Raw genomic sequence first — 14296 nt, 5'->3', positions numbered from 1 at the left:
CATACTTTGATGTAATTTGCGTGTTTGACAATTTCCTTATTCTACACTCAGTACCGTGTATGACAAGAGACGTTTTTGATATGATAGAGACTATCACGTTTACTAACATGAAATAAGAAGAATGATTAAGAGTTATTCCCATTTTATTTCCAATTTTATGACTATGTTTAATTATTTTAGTTCCAATCTTATGTTTAATTATATTTGGAATTTAAAAAATAAGTAAGATTCACTCCGAAATTAGTAATCACATTCTTTTTTTTTTTTAAGAAATCACACTCCTTAGGAGAATTTGATATTGACTTTTATTTTATCTAAGTTATTGCTTCGTACCAAAATTACCCTAAAGTGAGTAGTTAAAAAAATATAGTGTATTTTGTACAGAGATATTTTAGTAATTAGATTGGATTCCAATTCATGATTATTAGTATACACGAGAGTGAGAATCTAACTTCATTTTCATTCTGATTCCAGATGGTTAGTAAACAACTTAATGAGAATAGCTTATCTCCACTCCAATTTCTTCTCTCTCCCATTCATTCTCTTTCTGATTCTTTTATCTTTTATTTCATGTTAGTAAACGTGGTTCTGACTCTTCAATTTTGCATGTGAACTTTTATAAAGCTTCCATAGTATATCTGTTCGCATGTCATTTGGACAAAATGAATAGCTACAAAATTTATAATGGAAATGTGTAAACCCGTCGACCCAACAGTCACAATAGCATCTGCATCATAAGGACGTTGGTATCATAGTACAATCCTAAATTTACTTTACTCTCAAGTTAAATTGCATTATTGTTGGGTAAATTTGTGGGTTAAAATGTATTATTTTTGGCGGCGAGAGGGAGTTTGAGAGAGAGATTGGCAGAGGTAATGCAGAAGCAGAAAAAACAAAGGATGGAGTTTCAAAGAGAAACTGAGAGAGATGAAGAGAGAAAATGCAGTGAGGGAAAGAGATAAAGAGAGAGATGGTGATTTTTTATTTAGTATCTCACAGCTGGTATAATTCCCAATATTAAGGTCAGATGCAATCTTGACCATCCAATGTATTTTAATCTAATGGTTTAAATGAAATGTAAAATGGTGTGGATCATAAACTTCCATAACTAAATATGCTCTCTTTCTCTCACAACGTTGCTATTGAAAACTATAGCGGACCAATTAGTTCGTTATGACTTATGGGGAGGGTGCTGACGAATTAGTTCGACTTCGACCCCATGACCTGGAGAGTGGAGAGATAGGGTGCTGACTAAACCATCAGGAAACAACTATCGTCTCCTCAAACAAAAATTACAAAAACAAAAAAAACGTTTACAACACTCAACAAGTCCCATCCCTGCCGGCTGCCCCCTCAAGCCACAAGTCCAACCAACCTTATCGTTTAAAACTTGTCCGATTCATTACTTGCTCGAAAACACAAGTGATTATAAAGAACATCTCATGACTCATCAGCTCCTCTTGTTTTATTGTATCATCATAGAGATTAGATCAAACGACAGTGGCAAATCTCTTACTCCATTTCTTATTCCTCTTTAGAAAATCACAAATGAATAATAATGTAACTGGAACTACATATATATATATATATATAACTTTTACAAATTTGAGAACCAAACAAGAAAGGTATATATATATACTCAACAGCTTAAAATTAAGCAGAATAAAGAGGCCACAAGAACATCCCCCACCTCCTCACATATTCAGTAGAATATTAATAAACATTTATCCACTGTTGATGCATCAATTACTTCAAGAAGCTCCTTTAATTTCACCCTTGCCTATACAACATTCATTCCTATATGCAGCACCACTCACAACAACATTTCTGTGCTGCTGCTTCATCCTCCTTCAATAAAGATTTAAACTCTTTTGAACCACCTCCTCTTCTTCTTCACAATAGCTTCCATGCTGCAGCAGTAGAGAATTTATGCACACAGTTAATAAACGATCTCCTAAACATGATTACTTCACATTTTCAAAAGAGCATGGCAAAAAAATACCATCCAGGACAGCAAACAATATTTTCTGTGCATGTAGAACAGAAGAAGAGGGGAAATGCAACTGATTAGCCAATCGAAAAAGAGCAGGGATGATGATCCAAGAAAAAAAAAATATATCAAACATGTGAGCATAAGCCTTACCTACCCAGCATAACTGACTTTTCCAGAATATGTTTGAATAGAAATATATCCCAGCTAAGTATACTTTACATATCACTTTCAATGCCTAAGCTCCTATATAAGGTAAAATTGTCAACATTGTAGCAGCAATGGAATGTGGATTTGATCTGTAGATGGTGGAGCCGTACATAGGGTAAGGAAACAATAAAAAGGAGGCAAATTAATATGTGTCAATCATGCTATTTTGGCCAGGCACATTAATAGTTACAAAATTAGGGAAACAAACAACCTCTAACTTCATTACATTGCAAACGCATTCATTATAATTGAGTACTTCAAGGATACAATACAACCCTACAACACATGACTCGGTGCTCTCAAAGCAAATGGTTTGAGACCAATTGACCAAAGTTCAAGTTGGCATCACTTCCTCCTTAGATATATGATGGTATTTCGATTTGTCTAGTCCTTCCCAATCACGAGATACTCTAATTCCCATGAAATTTAGTACATTTGATGCCAGAGAAAAGTTAATTAACTAATTTAATTATTTATTCAAAATATCACCCGGTTTTTATCAAAAAATATAATCTTACAAATAAATATGATTTCCCTGGTTCTTCCAATAAGAAAATGGACCCAAATGATAAATACATAACGAAAAAGTGGAAAAGATTCCAGACGACAAAGGAAAAGCCATAAATAATGGAAAACAGACAGATTACACCAGAAAAAGACAGAACAAACACTAATTACTGAAAAATAATCTTAGGATTAGAAGTAAAAAGAATAATCTTTACCAGGAATGTCCTTTCGAGGTGTTGGTGGAGCCGAAGCATAACAAAGAATGGACTTTCCCAAAACAGAGAGGGTGGAGACGAGCCCAGCCACGTAGAAGACCATAACCAATCCGAGAACCCAAGGCATCAAAATGAAACCGATAAAGAAAGTCACCGATCCACAAAGCATCAGAGCCAGCGAAATCCCGAGCAGAAGCGAAGCGAACCCCGCCGGCGAGATCTGCGTCGTCGTCGCCGGCGACCGCCTTAACGACAAAGACGGCGGCGGCGGTTGCGGCATCGCCGGCGAGTGATCGGAGAATTGAATCGGCGTCGGAGGCGAGCGCAGGAGGTTGAGAACCAGAGCGGAGAGCTCGTAGAAAACCCTAGATTGCTGGTCTTGTTGCCTTCTCATCATGTTTTTTCTCGGGAAAATTAGAATATGTTGGCTAACAAGGTTTAAACGTAATCCGAGAAAATTTTGAGAGAGAGGGGGAAAAAGACGAAGGGAAAAAAAACCGAAATTCCTATTTTGCTAAAAAGGAGGCAAATGGATAGAAGTGGGAAAGTCTATCTATCTACAAACTACAGCGTGTTGGTTTTGATTAGAGAAGGTTCTTCTGACCTTTGTAATAATGAAAATTCCAAGTGGTGAGTTTTGAGAGGCAGAGGTTTGTTTGTTTTATGATAACTTTTACCAGAGATCTGACCCGATTTTCTTTTTCTCTCTCTCGGAATTTGCTTTATCCTGCTGTTCGGATTGGAAAAAAAAAAAAAAAAAAACAGGGAAAAGGAAAATCAGCTATGAGCCTATGAATGGAAACAATTCATGGGCGTTGTCTCCAAGCAAATTAAAAATAAAAAAAGTGAGAGAAAAAGGGGGTTTGGATAGGCGGATACGTCAGCTGTGCGTAGGTGGCGCAGGCGATGTGGATTTCAGTGGAACGCATGTGGGACACAGATGACGTGGGACCTTATCTTCTCCCGCAAACAACCGCCTTGTAAATTTGAAATATTAATTGAGTTTCGCCTTTCATTTTTTGTTAAAAGTATTTGGTTTTTTTTCTTTGTTGGTGAGATAGTTATGTTAACAGTAGTGCTAGATATCCCACATTTTTATATCATAATTTCATACCACCTTATGTGGCAACTTACATAGCATTCATGCATTGGACACTAAAAAATAAAAACAAAAATTCAAAAATAAAAAGAAAAAGAAAAATTTTGTCCAGTAAAATAATGACACGTAAGATGGTATAAAATATGGTATAAGAATGTGGTAAATATAGCATTATTCTTATGTTAAATAGTTGTGAATGTTTATTTTGAATCATTTGATGTTTAAGATTGAAATTTTGTACCTGGTTAATGCTTAGGAGGAGTTTTTTTTTTTTGGCCTGGAATTAGGAGGAGGTTTGAAACCGAATTTTTCAACTGATTATGAGTTGTGACTTGTGAGTTTGCTAAAAATAGTCCTAAGCCATTTTCTACAAATTTGGCCCCCTATGAGTTGTCTGTTCTTATAGCAATAAAAGGGTTACAGATGGCCAAAATTATTGAGAAAATACTTATTAAGAAGTGTGATTAAATATATTGTTAATATTGAGTATACAAAGTAAATTTAATAAGATGATTAAGTTAAAAGAGCAAATAACAACAATGGTTTTTGAACTTTACCGTTAGTATTATTTTGGTTCATAGATTTGTTTTTTAAATTTATAGTTTTCGAACTATTATCCTTGTAGCACTTAAGTCAATTCTGTTAATTTCATTCACTTGTTTTTTTTAAATTATGTGTGAGACATGTGAGTCGCTTTTAATAAATACAAATGGTAACTCACCCTTCATTTTTTTCTCCAACATTATATATGTGATTAAAATTGATAAAAATATATATATATAATTGACGTAATGAACTAAAGTGATACATATATAAAAGTTCATAGACCATAAAATAAAATAAAAATTAATTATTCATAAACCAAAATAATACTCGAGCTAAAGTTCAAAAACTATTACTATAATTCTCTCCAAATTAAAGTGTCGAGTAAATATAAAGATACGAGCTCTCCAGTAAATTATATCAGAGCCGACAGTTGAATCAACAAAATGATAGACACATTATTATCATCAGTAGTGCTAGATATCCCACATTTTTATACCATAATTTTATAACACTTTATATGGCAATTTACATGGCATTCATACATTAGATACTAAAAAATAAAAATAAAAATCCAAAAAGAAAAAGAAAAGTTTTATTCAATAAAATAATGACACGTGAGATAGTACAAAAATATAATATAAGAATATGATAAATATATCATTATTCCAGATAAATACGAGTACACCACTAATTGAAGTTGGTGCGTAAGGGATGGCATTCGATCCTTATACTTGGCATTTCGATTTCCATAACCCCCTAAGGAATCTATATTAAAATATAGCAAGAGAATAACTTCTATGGTGGTTGCCGGTTGGCTATAATTCATTATTTAAGCTTATCGTAAATTAAAGTGCACACCAAAAGAATCTGAAAAATCATTAGGGTTTTCAATCACGTTTGAATAAATTAAAGATGTATGTAAATCATGTAACCCATTCTGCAAATCTTATCAATCAGAAAGCTGTTTAATTTATTCACATGCAAGACATGCCAAGAATGAAAGTGATGAAAAATTAACAATTTTTATATATGAGGCCAGAAGTCTTCCAGACTTTCAGTCCACTAAAGAGGGCAATGGCAAGATGGAAGATGGTAGTTTATTATGTGGATCCCACCTCATGTGAGAGCTGCCGCACTGGGGCACGCCCCACCGAAGACCCTCTCTTTACTTAAATTGGTTGCCCCTCCAAGACTAGAACATTAGCTAGCTAGCAGCTACCACCTACCACCTACCAAGGCTATTATCAATGCTTACGCTTTATTTTAATTCAAATTATGAATCCATCACTCATTTATTGAAGCGTTAAAGCACATAATAAGTCATATTGAGTACATTAAAAATAATCGTTATTAATACATATTTCACCATACAAAAAATCTAAACTTAAATACGTTAATTGATTTGGACAAAGTGGATTAGTAAATTAATCATCCTCGATTTTAAAATTTCATTTTTTAGAATATTGTTTTAATGTAGCTAGCTATATATGGCTTGAAATACTCTGTAGATGTATATATGTATTTCTTAGAATATTGGTTTCATGAGATATAGGGTGTTATGACTTATAACTAAAGTAAGGCAATATTAACCCAAGACTACTCTTTCTAATACTTGGTCCAAAAAGAAAAGGACAGGTACGTGAGAATTGTCACCTCGATTAATAATTGAATCGTGCGTGTTCCACATGTAGCCTAAAGGGGTAAGTAAAAATATATTATAGGATAATAATTAAATTAGCAGGATGATCGAGACCACAAGCATCAATGCATCATTAAGTTTAAAATTAAAAGTTAATTACTTAGGTAGGCCAGATATGATGCAATATATGATATTTGCATGCATTGACAATTTGACATTTTTGTCTACAATTAAGCACCTCGACCGTCTTGTAGTGGAGAGATATATGAGAGATCATCGATGATGACATGTTTAGAGTTTGAACTTTGAACTTTGAAGCGGTGCATTAACTGCAAGTCTGTGTAACCTCATCTCTTTTCAACTTTGAAGCAAAAATCCAAACCCCAATTGTAATGCATTTCTGACAGCGTGGAAATAACAATGGCGTGCTTACTTGAGTCATGACAACCATGTTCATAGAATCTCTCTCTCTCTCTCTCTCTCTCTCTCTCTCTCTCTCTCTCTCTCTCTCTCTCTCTCTCTCTCTCTCTCTCTCTCTCTCTCTCTCTCTCTCCTATTGGGTATGCCCTATTGAAGAATTAGTGTGTGTTTTTTTTGGCAATAACATGTTTGTCCTTTTAGTTTATTTTTTGTGACAAACATACAACAATTTATGAAAAAATTGAAGTATTCAAATGGGCGAAACTCAATACATTATATGCTATTAGTAAGGCTTTATTTCTTCTAAAGAGGTTCTTTCAACAGTTTAAAGGAAAATTATGTAGGCAAAGACTTTAAAGGAAAATCATGAGGCAAATAGTCATAGCCTTAGGCAAAGAGGCAAAGAGAATTATTATGGTTATATTACTATTATTTGCCTCCATTTACAAAGTCGATAAATTAGTTTAGATTTTAACAACAAAAAAGTAAATTCATAAACGAAAAAAAGAACCAAAATATTATAAAACATAAATTAAGCTCTTAGATGGATCGACCCGGTGACTCCGGTTCCTATAAGCTATGAGGACATGGGCCTCATTAAATCAGCCCGTCTAGCCCGTTGAATCTCTGAGGTCGGGCCTAATCAGGTCCCATTTTTTTTTGGGCCGAAAATCAGGTCCCATCTTCTAGAACGTACTCGAAGGCTAAAATTGGCAAGAATTACGTTCTAAAGGCCGTGATGCTTATGACCCAGTTACTTCTGCTTCGGGCTAGTTATTTGGTAGTGGGCTGGTAATATGACCCATTCATGGATTGGTCGACCAGTGGAGCACAATATTGTCTAAGCAAATAAAACATAACACATAAATACTTTCATAAATATTGGTTGGTCTTGACTCTTGACTCCCACTAGCTTATGAAATATACCTTAAGTTCTATTCAAGATGGCAACGCAAATTACCACACCAAAGTATTAGTCTAAAATGCAAAGTAGTAGCTAGTAATTTCCAAACAGAGTTAATTAATTGCGAAGCTAAGAGAAAGAAGCACAGTATTAATTGCTCGAGCATGCATGCACACACAACTCTTAATGTGCAGAGTTAATTATGACATAAATCCATACGAATATTACAAACGATCCTTTAATTAGGTCAAATAACAAGGAAAACATAAACAAACATACTGCATGTATCTTATATATATCAATGGCATGCATACCATATAAATGCATATGCATGGCTGACCCTACACAGTTTATCATGGCAACCATCCTGCGTGCATGTAATTATTCACGCTTGGGCCTGCTGTCACCACTGATATTGGATCATTCTGATATCTGCAAAATCAACAAATTAGATTCAACCAGGAGGATCATGAATCCCCTCCATCTCCACCAAAAAAGCGAGAAAAAAAAAAAAGAATCATCCATGCTTTGAAATAATTTCAGGTCTTGTTTAATAGCAAGAAAGTACTCAAACAAACTATGATGATCTTAAACATAATGCCCCCAAGGCCCCAATTCAAGTGTGATTGTATAAGCAATCATGCCCCGGACACCATGACATGGATATCAAGATTGGCCGGAGACATTTTTCTCTGATCCACAATTTTTGTTTTCTAGGTTAAGAAACATTAATTACCTCATTTGAATTGTGGAGCAATAACATATATATATATATATATATATATTGGACTGAAAAAAAAAATAATAAAATGCGATTTTTATTGTTCATTAGGATCCTTATGACATGTTTAACCAAAAATGCCAACTGGGTTTAGGATGGGTAAATAAGAAAGCTTTAGATCGATGGACCAACATATATAATTATTGAATAGATATTTGCTTCTGTTGGCATATACTCATAAGGAGATGTTCACGTGTACACTTGGTATATGTGGAGAAAAATGGTTTCCTTATTAATTATGGGAGCTTGATTATTAAGTACAGTAGTACGTACCCCATTTGTAGCGTGGGCTCACACTCTAGGGGATGGAAGAAACCATCACCCTGAGGTTGAGATGGTTGCCGGCCATATCCCACATCGTCAGCATTTGGATTCAGTTGGAGTGAATTTACATGGTAACCCTCAAACAACTGCAAATTAGCATCACCCAAAAAGTCATATATATATATGGTACAATCATTATATATGTTAGTTGCATGCAAGTTAAGCAGTTGCCAATTAATCTGACTATTTTTATGCATATATAATTATTCAATGAACACAATTCACTGTACTTCTCACAGTAAATTATTAATTTGGAACTTTTGCTATATATTCATATAAACTGTTTGTATGTTGTAGATCTTCTAAGATGCTTAATCAGTGAAAGTATAGGATTAGTATTAGAAATCAAAAGCAAATCACTACTATTGTGTGCCTGGGGGAATAATCTTCTATTTATAATTATTTAAAACCAAAATGGCTGGAAACGTTGCCTACCCTTTGTTTGAGGTTCTTATTTGCTTCATTAAGCATGTGTTCCTGTGCATAAATGAAAACCATAAATATATTGGATTATCGGATATATTGGGAAGGATGACAACTTTTTATTTTTTGGCTCAGATGGATGGATTTAAAGAATAAACTCAAAAGAAATAAATAGATGTGTATCCTCATACCTTTCTCTGAAGATCTGTGAGCTGATCCAGCATGAATTGGGTCTGTAACGTTAACGTAAGAATATTGAAGTTACAAACATATCATTTGAGTCATGCTGTACTTGAAGTCATTTTTGGGTTTTTTTGGTGATGATGAATTTCTTTTTGATAACAATAAAAGATACTCTTTTGATACACAATCTAAGGTTTAGAAATTAAAAAAAAAAAATCTCATATCAATTTCGAAGTGCCATGCTATTATTACTAATGACTTAATTCACTTAAATTAAAACGAAAACGGCATGTAGATAAAGTCAAGAATTGCAAGGCATATTTGGTTAGTGGCAGGCTTGGTAGCTGGCTAAGTGCCCAGAACAAATATTCTTTTGAAGCTTTGAATATTCAATTTGGACCTCGCTTTAAAGTTCCTAATACCTGTGTTGTTGGAATCCAATCCAAAAATCTCATACAATTTTAAAATACGTCGCAACATCTCTTTTAAGTAGTTGTGGGACAAATAAATGAGCATTCAGTTGATTGTTTTCATACAACTGCATCTTAAAAAAAGAACAAAACAAAACGTACAAAAGGATTCCGATCGAGATCACAGCAGTAAATTTTTCTTGATATATATAATCTTTAACAATGTACTATAATTGGTGCAAGCAATGTATCAAATATTTTAAAATGTAAGATGGTTCATGGATCAGCTGACAAAGGAGCTCTCTCCAAATTAGCAAAGAGGGGAAACAACAGATCTGGAATATATATATATATATAAAGGAATTCTGAATGGTGAGTCTAAAAACCACCAGCATAAAATTATAAAAACCTTTAAGCAGTCAAGTAATCAGGGAATTGAATCATATACTGAGAAGTCTGAGAGAAAACCAATATGTTAAATATCAGTATAAATGGAAAAGGTAGTGAGGTCAAGTACCCGTGTGGATCTGATCTGCTTCAGTGACATATCCAGCTGCCTTTCAAGTGATTCAAGCTCCTTGCTACTTAAAGGGCCAAGATCTTCTCCAAGAAGATTCCTAATGTAATATCAAAAAATTTCATATTTGTTAAACCTAATTTTTTAGCTTTTCACTTTGTATAACTGAAGATAGGAAAGGCGCGCAATAACCTTTGGTTTCGTTGTAGGGCTTCATAACGTGCCTTGAGCTTCAAATACTCCTGTTGGCTACTCAATTCCTATTCTCATAGAGCAATAAAATGTATTCAGTTCAATTCAAAGATAAACAATGAGCACAACACTCGATACCATAATGAGAATTCTTAGTTTATCATTATTTCCAAAAGTTCAACTTGCTAGCTAGATATACAATTATTTACGTTAATAAATTTAGAGGGAGTGAGACCTTTAAATGGGGCAACAATTGTAGTACTATTATCCAATATAATTAAATTCTTAATGTAACAATGCCTAGCTCCTAATGATACCTTAAATTTTCTATCTTTAACTCGACTTATGGACAAATAGGAAGTGAATATGGGTATTCGCTTGGCATAATTACTCTAAATTTATATAGTTCCAACGACTTGATATCATGAGCTAATCTAACCAACATTTACTTAATTTCATGAGCTTATCTAACCAACATTAATAAGCTTCTTTTGCACCCCAAAAATTAGAAGTTCTTTATAAAGAAAAGATTGAGGGTATGCCTGTGGTTTACTAACAGCGGAGCTATGCATCATAATAATAAAATAGAGATTGACATAGAAATATATATTGGAATTAATTGATTATTGAAAAACTACCAGACTCTAAAATCTTAAAATAAACAATGGTAAATATTATATCTCAATGTAACACATTCGTTGTGTGCAACCTCATCCTACATGTGAGGGGCATGGTAACATAGATAATACATGTGCACCACTCTGCAAGTTAATAAATAAGAGTGGTATATCGGGGTTAAAAAATTCAAACCCAATACTTCTTAGAAAATAGCTCCGATATCATGTTAGATAATTATTAGACTTAAAAAACTTAAATCACATATTAGTGAATGGATCAACAATTTATATCAAGTTAACATTGACTAGTCTTTAAAATAAAAACAACTACGGAACAATTTTTTTAAACAGTTGCAATTTCAGTTGTTCTCTTGATCAACAAATTAATTCTACCCATAGATTTAAAAGCATTGTCATAATTCACTGTTTTCTTGTATATATGCTGTGTTTCATTTTTTGAGGAATATTCCTTAACTATGTACAGTAATAAGCAGGAAATTAACTCCATCTCAACAAACACCAATGTATTACCAAGGCTTCCCTTGTTGACACATTTGTCTCTGGTGCTCCATAGTTGCACTTCTGGTACCTCTCAAGAGTTTTGAGCATGCTGTATAATAACATAAAGAAACATGTAAAATCTTCCTTTGAAACTTAGGAGGGAATACAAATTAAATATCAAATATGAATAAAATATCAAATACAAATTAAATATCAATATCAAGGAAAACAAGAGATCAGAAAGATCAATGTTATTTTGTGAATTCTGACTGCGCGCTTTGGTCGAAGGTAAAACCTTTAAATCCTATATGTAGCAAAATAATATTTTATAGTTTGGCAAGATGAGCACCATGCCTTATATATAAACGACCCATCGTACATTTGAGAAACTAAAAAAAAAAAAAAAACTGTAATAGGACAAAAACCAAGCCTGTTAAATTCCTTAATTTCTATGAGAAATAGATTATCATTATTTTATATTAAGCCACGAGCAAAAAAATAATTAATACTGAGCCCTAAAAATGCGTGTTTAAGAAAGATATTTTATTTTCTTACAAAAAAAAAAAGAATTGGAAAGATATATGACTTGGTAAATAGAGGTAATTAGAGATTTGACTACTAAATGTGATTGGAAAAACATCGGCTTCGTCGTCTGTCTTTCAGAGAGATCGAGACGGAGTACTTAATCCAATGGAAAATGAAGGCAAACGTGTATATATGAAGGGACCAAAATGAGGAACTGAAAGAACCGTACGTGTAATTAATTGCAAAGTAGAAAATTTGCTCGCCCCAAATTTTGGGTGCAGGCCGGAACAAAGATTAACCTGAGAGTCTGAAGACTTGAGCTTAAAATAAAGAAATTAATATAAAATAAAAGAATGAAGGAGGAGTAGATAATTAATAAAGAAAGAGAAAAAGGTAATTAAAACAAAACCCTAGCTAACTATGCTAGGTTTTCAGAGAGAGAGAGAGAGAGGGACCGATCCTGTATATCGCAGAATTAATTGTTCAATCAAATTGCAGCTGGTTCGTTCAGTGATTTGAAGGCAAAAGAGGAGAAGTACGTACAAGCTTTGTTTTGTATGGTCGATCGAAACCAAAAGCTGATTCGCGTTGAAATGTTGATCTAAATGAATGGTTTGGATCGATTTGATGAGAAAATGAAATAAAAATGGTAATATTGAGAAAAATAAAAGGGGAAAACGAGAGAAAGCTAAGCATGGGGGAGAGTGGGGGTTGACAGAGGAGATGAGTGATGAAATAGTAGTGATAGTGGTGTTTATGGCGTTTCCAGTTGCAGATCTAACAGCAATGCCAACGCAGAAACACTGAAGCTGCTAAAAACACCGAGACATTCACGAAAAAGGCAATAAAAGAAAAACAGCGAAAAATTCAAGAAACACAAAGCGAGGTAGCTTGTGAAAACGCTAGCTCAGCTGAACTGAAAACAGCAAAAAACCGTCACGCCAAGCGTTGGAGATCTAAAAGGCAGAAGAGAGAAAGAAAGAAATTAAGAAATTAAAAGGAAAAAAAGAAAAAAAGAAAAACAAGGAAATCGAATCTCTTTTTACCGTTTTGGTATATAAACGGAGCGTGAAAAAAAGCGGTTTTGTTGTTTTGGTGTATACCTTGAACTACTGCAAAACTCGTACAGCTTTCCTCTATTGGAGAAGATGATGAGAGCAACCTCGGCATCGCAAAGAACGGAAAGCTCGTAGGCTTTCTTCAAAAGCCCGTTCCTTCGCTTTGCAAAGGTCACCTGCCTGTTGATCTTGTTCTCAATCCTCTTCAGCTCCACCCTCCCCCTCCCCATCTCTCTCTCTCTCTCTCTCACCCACAAATATTATTATTATTATTATTATTATTTCACTACTAGAGAACAACAACAATATCTAGGAGACAACCTAACCTCTTTCGCTTATATATATATATGTCTCTGTATATGTATTAATTCTGACCACAACCTATATGTCTATGCTTATTTATATAAATATATTTATTCTCTCTCTCTCAGATGATGATGTGCTAAAAGCTTAATACCATTACCAGCTTCTTTCAGAATCTCTCTCTCTACTTTGTGCTGTTTAAGACAGTATCTAAGAAAGGTCTAATTAAACAGAAAGAATAAAATCAAATCAAATAGGAGTACTGATTCAATCGACTGTGCAGGGGGTGGATCGGACGGTGCAGAGGAGAGGGCAGTTTTGGCACGTGAGAAGCAGGTGCTGATAGGACCGGTTGTGGCAAAACGAGCGAAATGGGAGAAGCCCTTAAAATGGAGGGGGAGGCAACTGGCAATGAATGCAAAGGTCCCGCCACTCTGCTACGTGTCGAAAGATCAAGCAAACAACGTCTGATATCCACCTGACCATTTTCGGGTTCGGGCAATCATGTGACCTAACCTTAAGATGGTGAGCCTTCTTATGTTCCCTTGCATTTACGTAAATACCCCTCCTTTTGTCTCAATTCAATTCACCTTTTGCAAACTAGATAGCTCTGGGAATTGGGGTTAGCTACTTAGCTAGTTAGCTGCTCTATCACATAATGAATTAGATCAAGCGTTAATTTGTCCCTACGTGACACAAGGAAAGAATAAATTTTTGGATGGAACTATTACACAGTCACGTGGTGTCGTAACCAGTATATATATAATAATATAAATGAATATTATTAATATTATATTCTATTAATATAAACATACCATCTAATAATACTTTTACATATTAAATTGGTTACACCACATAACAGTGTATTGGTTACATTAAAAACTATATATGCGATCAATGGCTCCTAAAATTTCCTATAAATTTATATACCC

At 34.1% G+C, this 14296-nt stretch overlaps 2 protein-coding genes across 2 annotated transcripts; both read right to left on the bottom strand.

The window, feature by feature from the left end:
• Positions 1 to 1501: 1501 nt before the first annotated feature.
• On the bottom strand, positions 1502 to 3722 carry LOC147294690 (uncharacterized). The gene is made up of 2 exons (XM_086232225.1): positions 2923 to 3722; positions 1502 to 1910 (listed from the first exon to the last, which is right to left on the bottom strand). Exons 1-2 carry the CDS (start codon positions 3317 to 3319, stop codon positions 1894 to 1896), a joined length of 414 nt encoding a protein of 137 aa, XP_086088351.1. The 5' UTR covers positions 3320 to 3722; the 3' UTR covers positions 1502 to 1893.
• Positions 3723 to 7883: 4161 nt separating this feature from the next.
• Positions 7884 to 13291, bottom strand: SEP3 (K-box region and MADS-box transcription factor family protein). The gene is made up of 8 exons (XM_086231661.1): positions 13107 to 13291; positions 11509 to 11587; positions 10361 to 10428; positions 10169 to 10268; positions 9250 to 9291; positions 9071 to 9112; positions 8585 to 8721; positions 7884 to 7962 (listed from the first exon to the last, which is right to left on the bottom strand). The coding sequence occupies exons 1-8, from the start codon at positions 13289 to 13291 to the stop codon at positions 7884 to 7886; spliced, it is 732 nt and encodes a 243-aa protein (XP_086087787.1).
• Positions 13292 to 14296: the final 1005 nt, after the last annotated feature.

Source organism: Dryas octopetala, chromosome 2 (assembly GCF_963921425.1).
Source record: "Dryas octopetala chromosome 2, drDryOcto1.1, whole genome shotgun sequence".
In the NCBI taxonomy this organism is placed as follows: Eukaryota; Viridiplantae; Streptophyta; class Magnoliopsida; order Rosales; family Rosaceae; genus Dryas; species Dryas octopetala.
Note: the sequence above shows the minus strand (reverse complement) of the source record. Positions and strands in the feature narration are given on the sequence as shown.

Coding starts and splice junctions, on each gene's coding strand:
- LOC147294690 (XM_086232225.1), bottom strand. CDS start 3,319: ATGATGAGAAGGCAACAAGACCAGCAATCTAGGGTTTTCTACGAGCTC.
- SEP3 (XM_086231661.1), bottom strand. CDS start 13,291: ATGGGGAGGGGGAGGGTGGAGCTGAAGAGGATTGAGAACAAGATCAAC. Junction 11,588..13,106: donor GAGTTTTGCAGTAGTTCAAG/GTATACACCAAA, acceptor GTTATTATACAG/CATGCTCAAAACTCTTGAGA. Junction 8,722..9,070: donor ATAAGAACCTCAAACAAAGG/GTAGGCAACGTT, acceptor GCTAATTTGCAG/TTGTTTGAGGGTTACCATGT.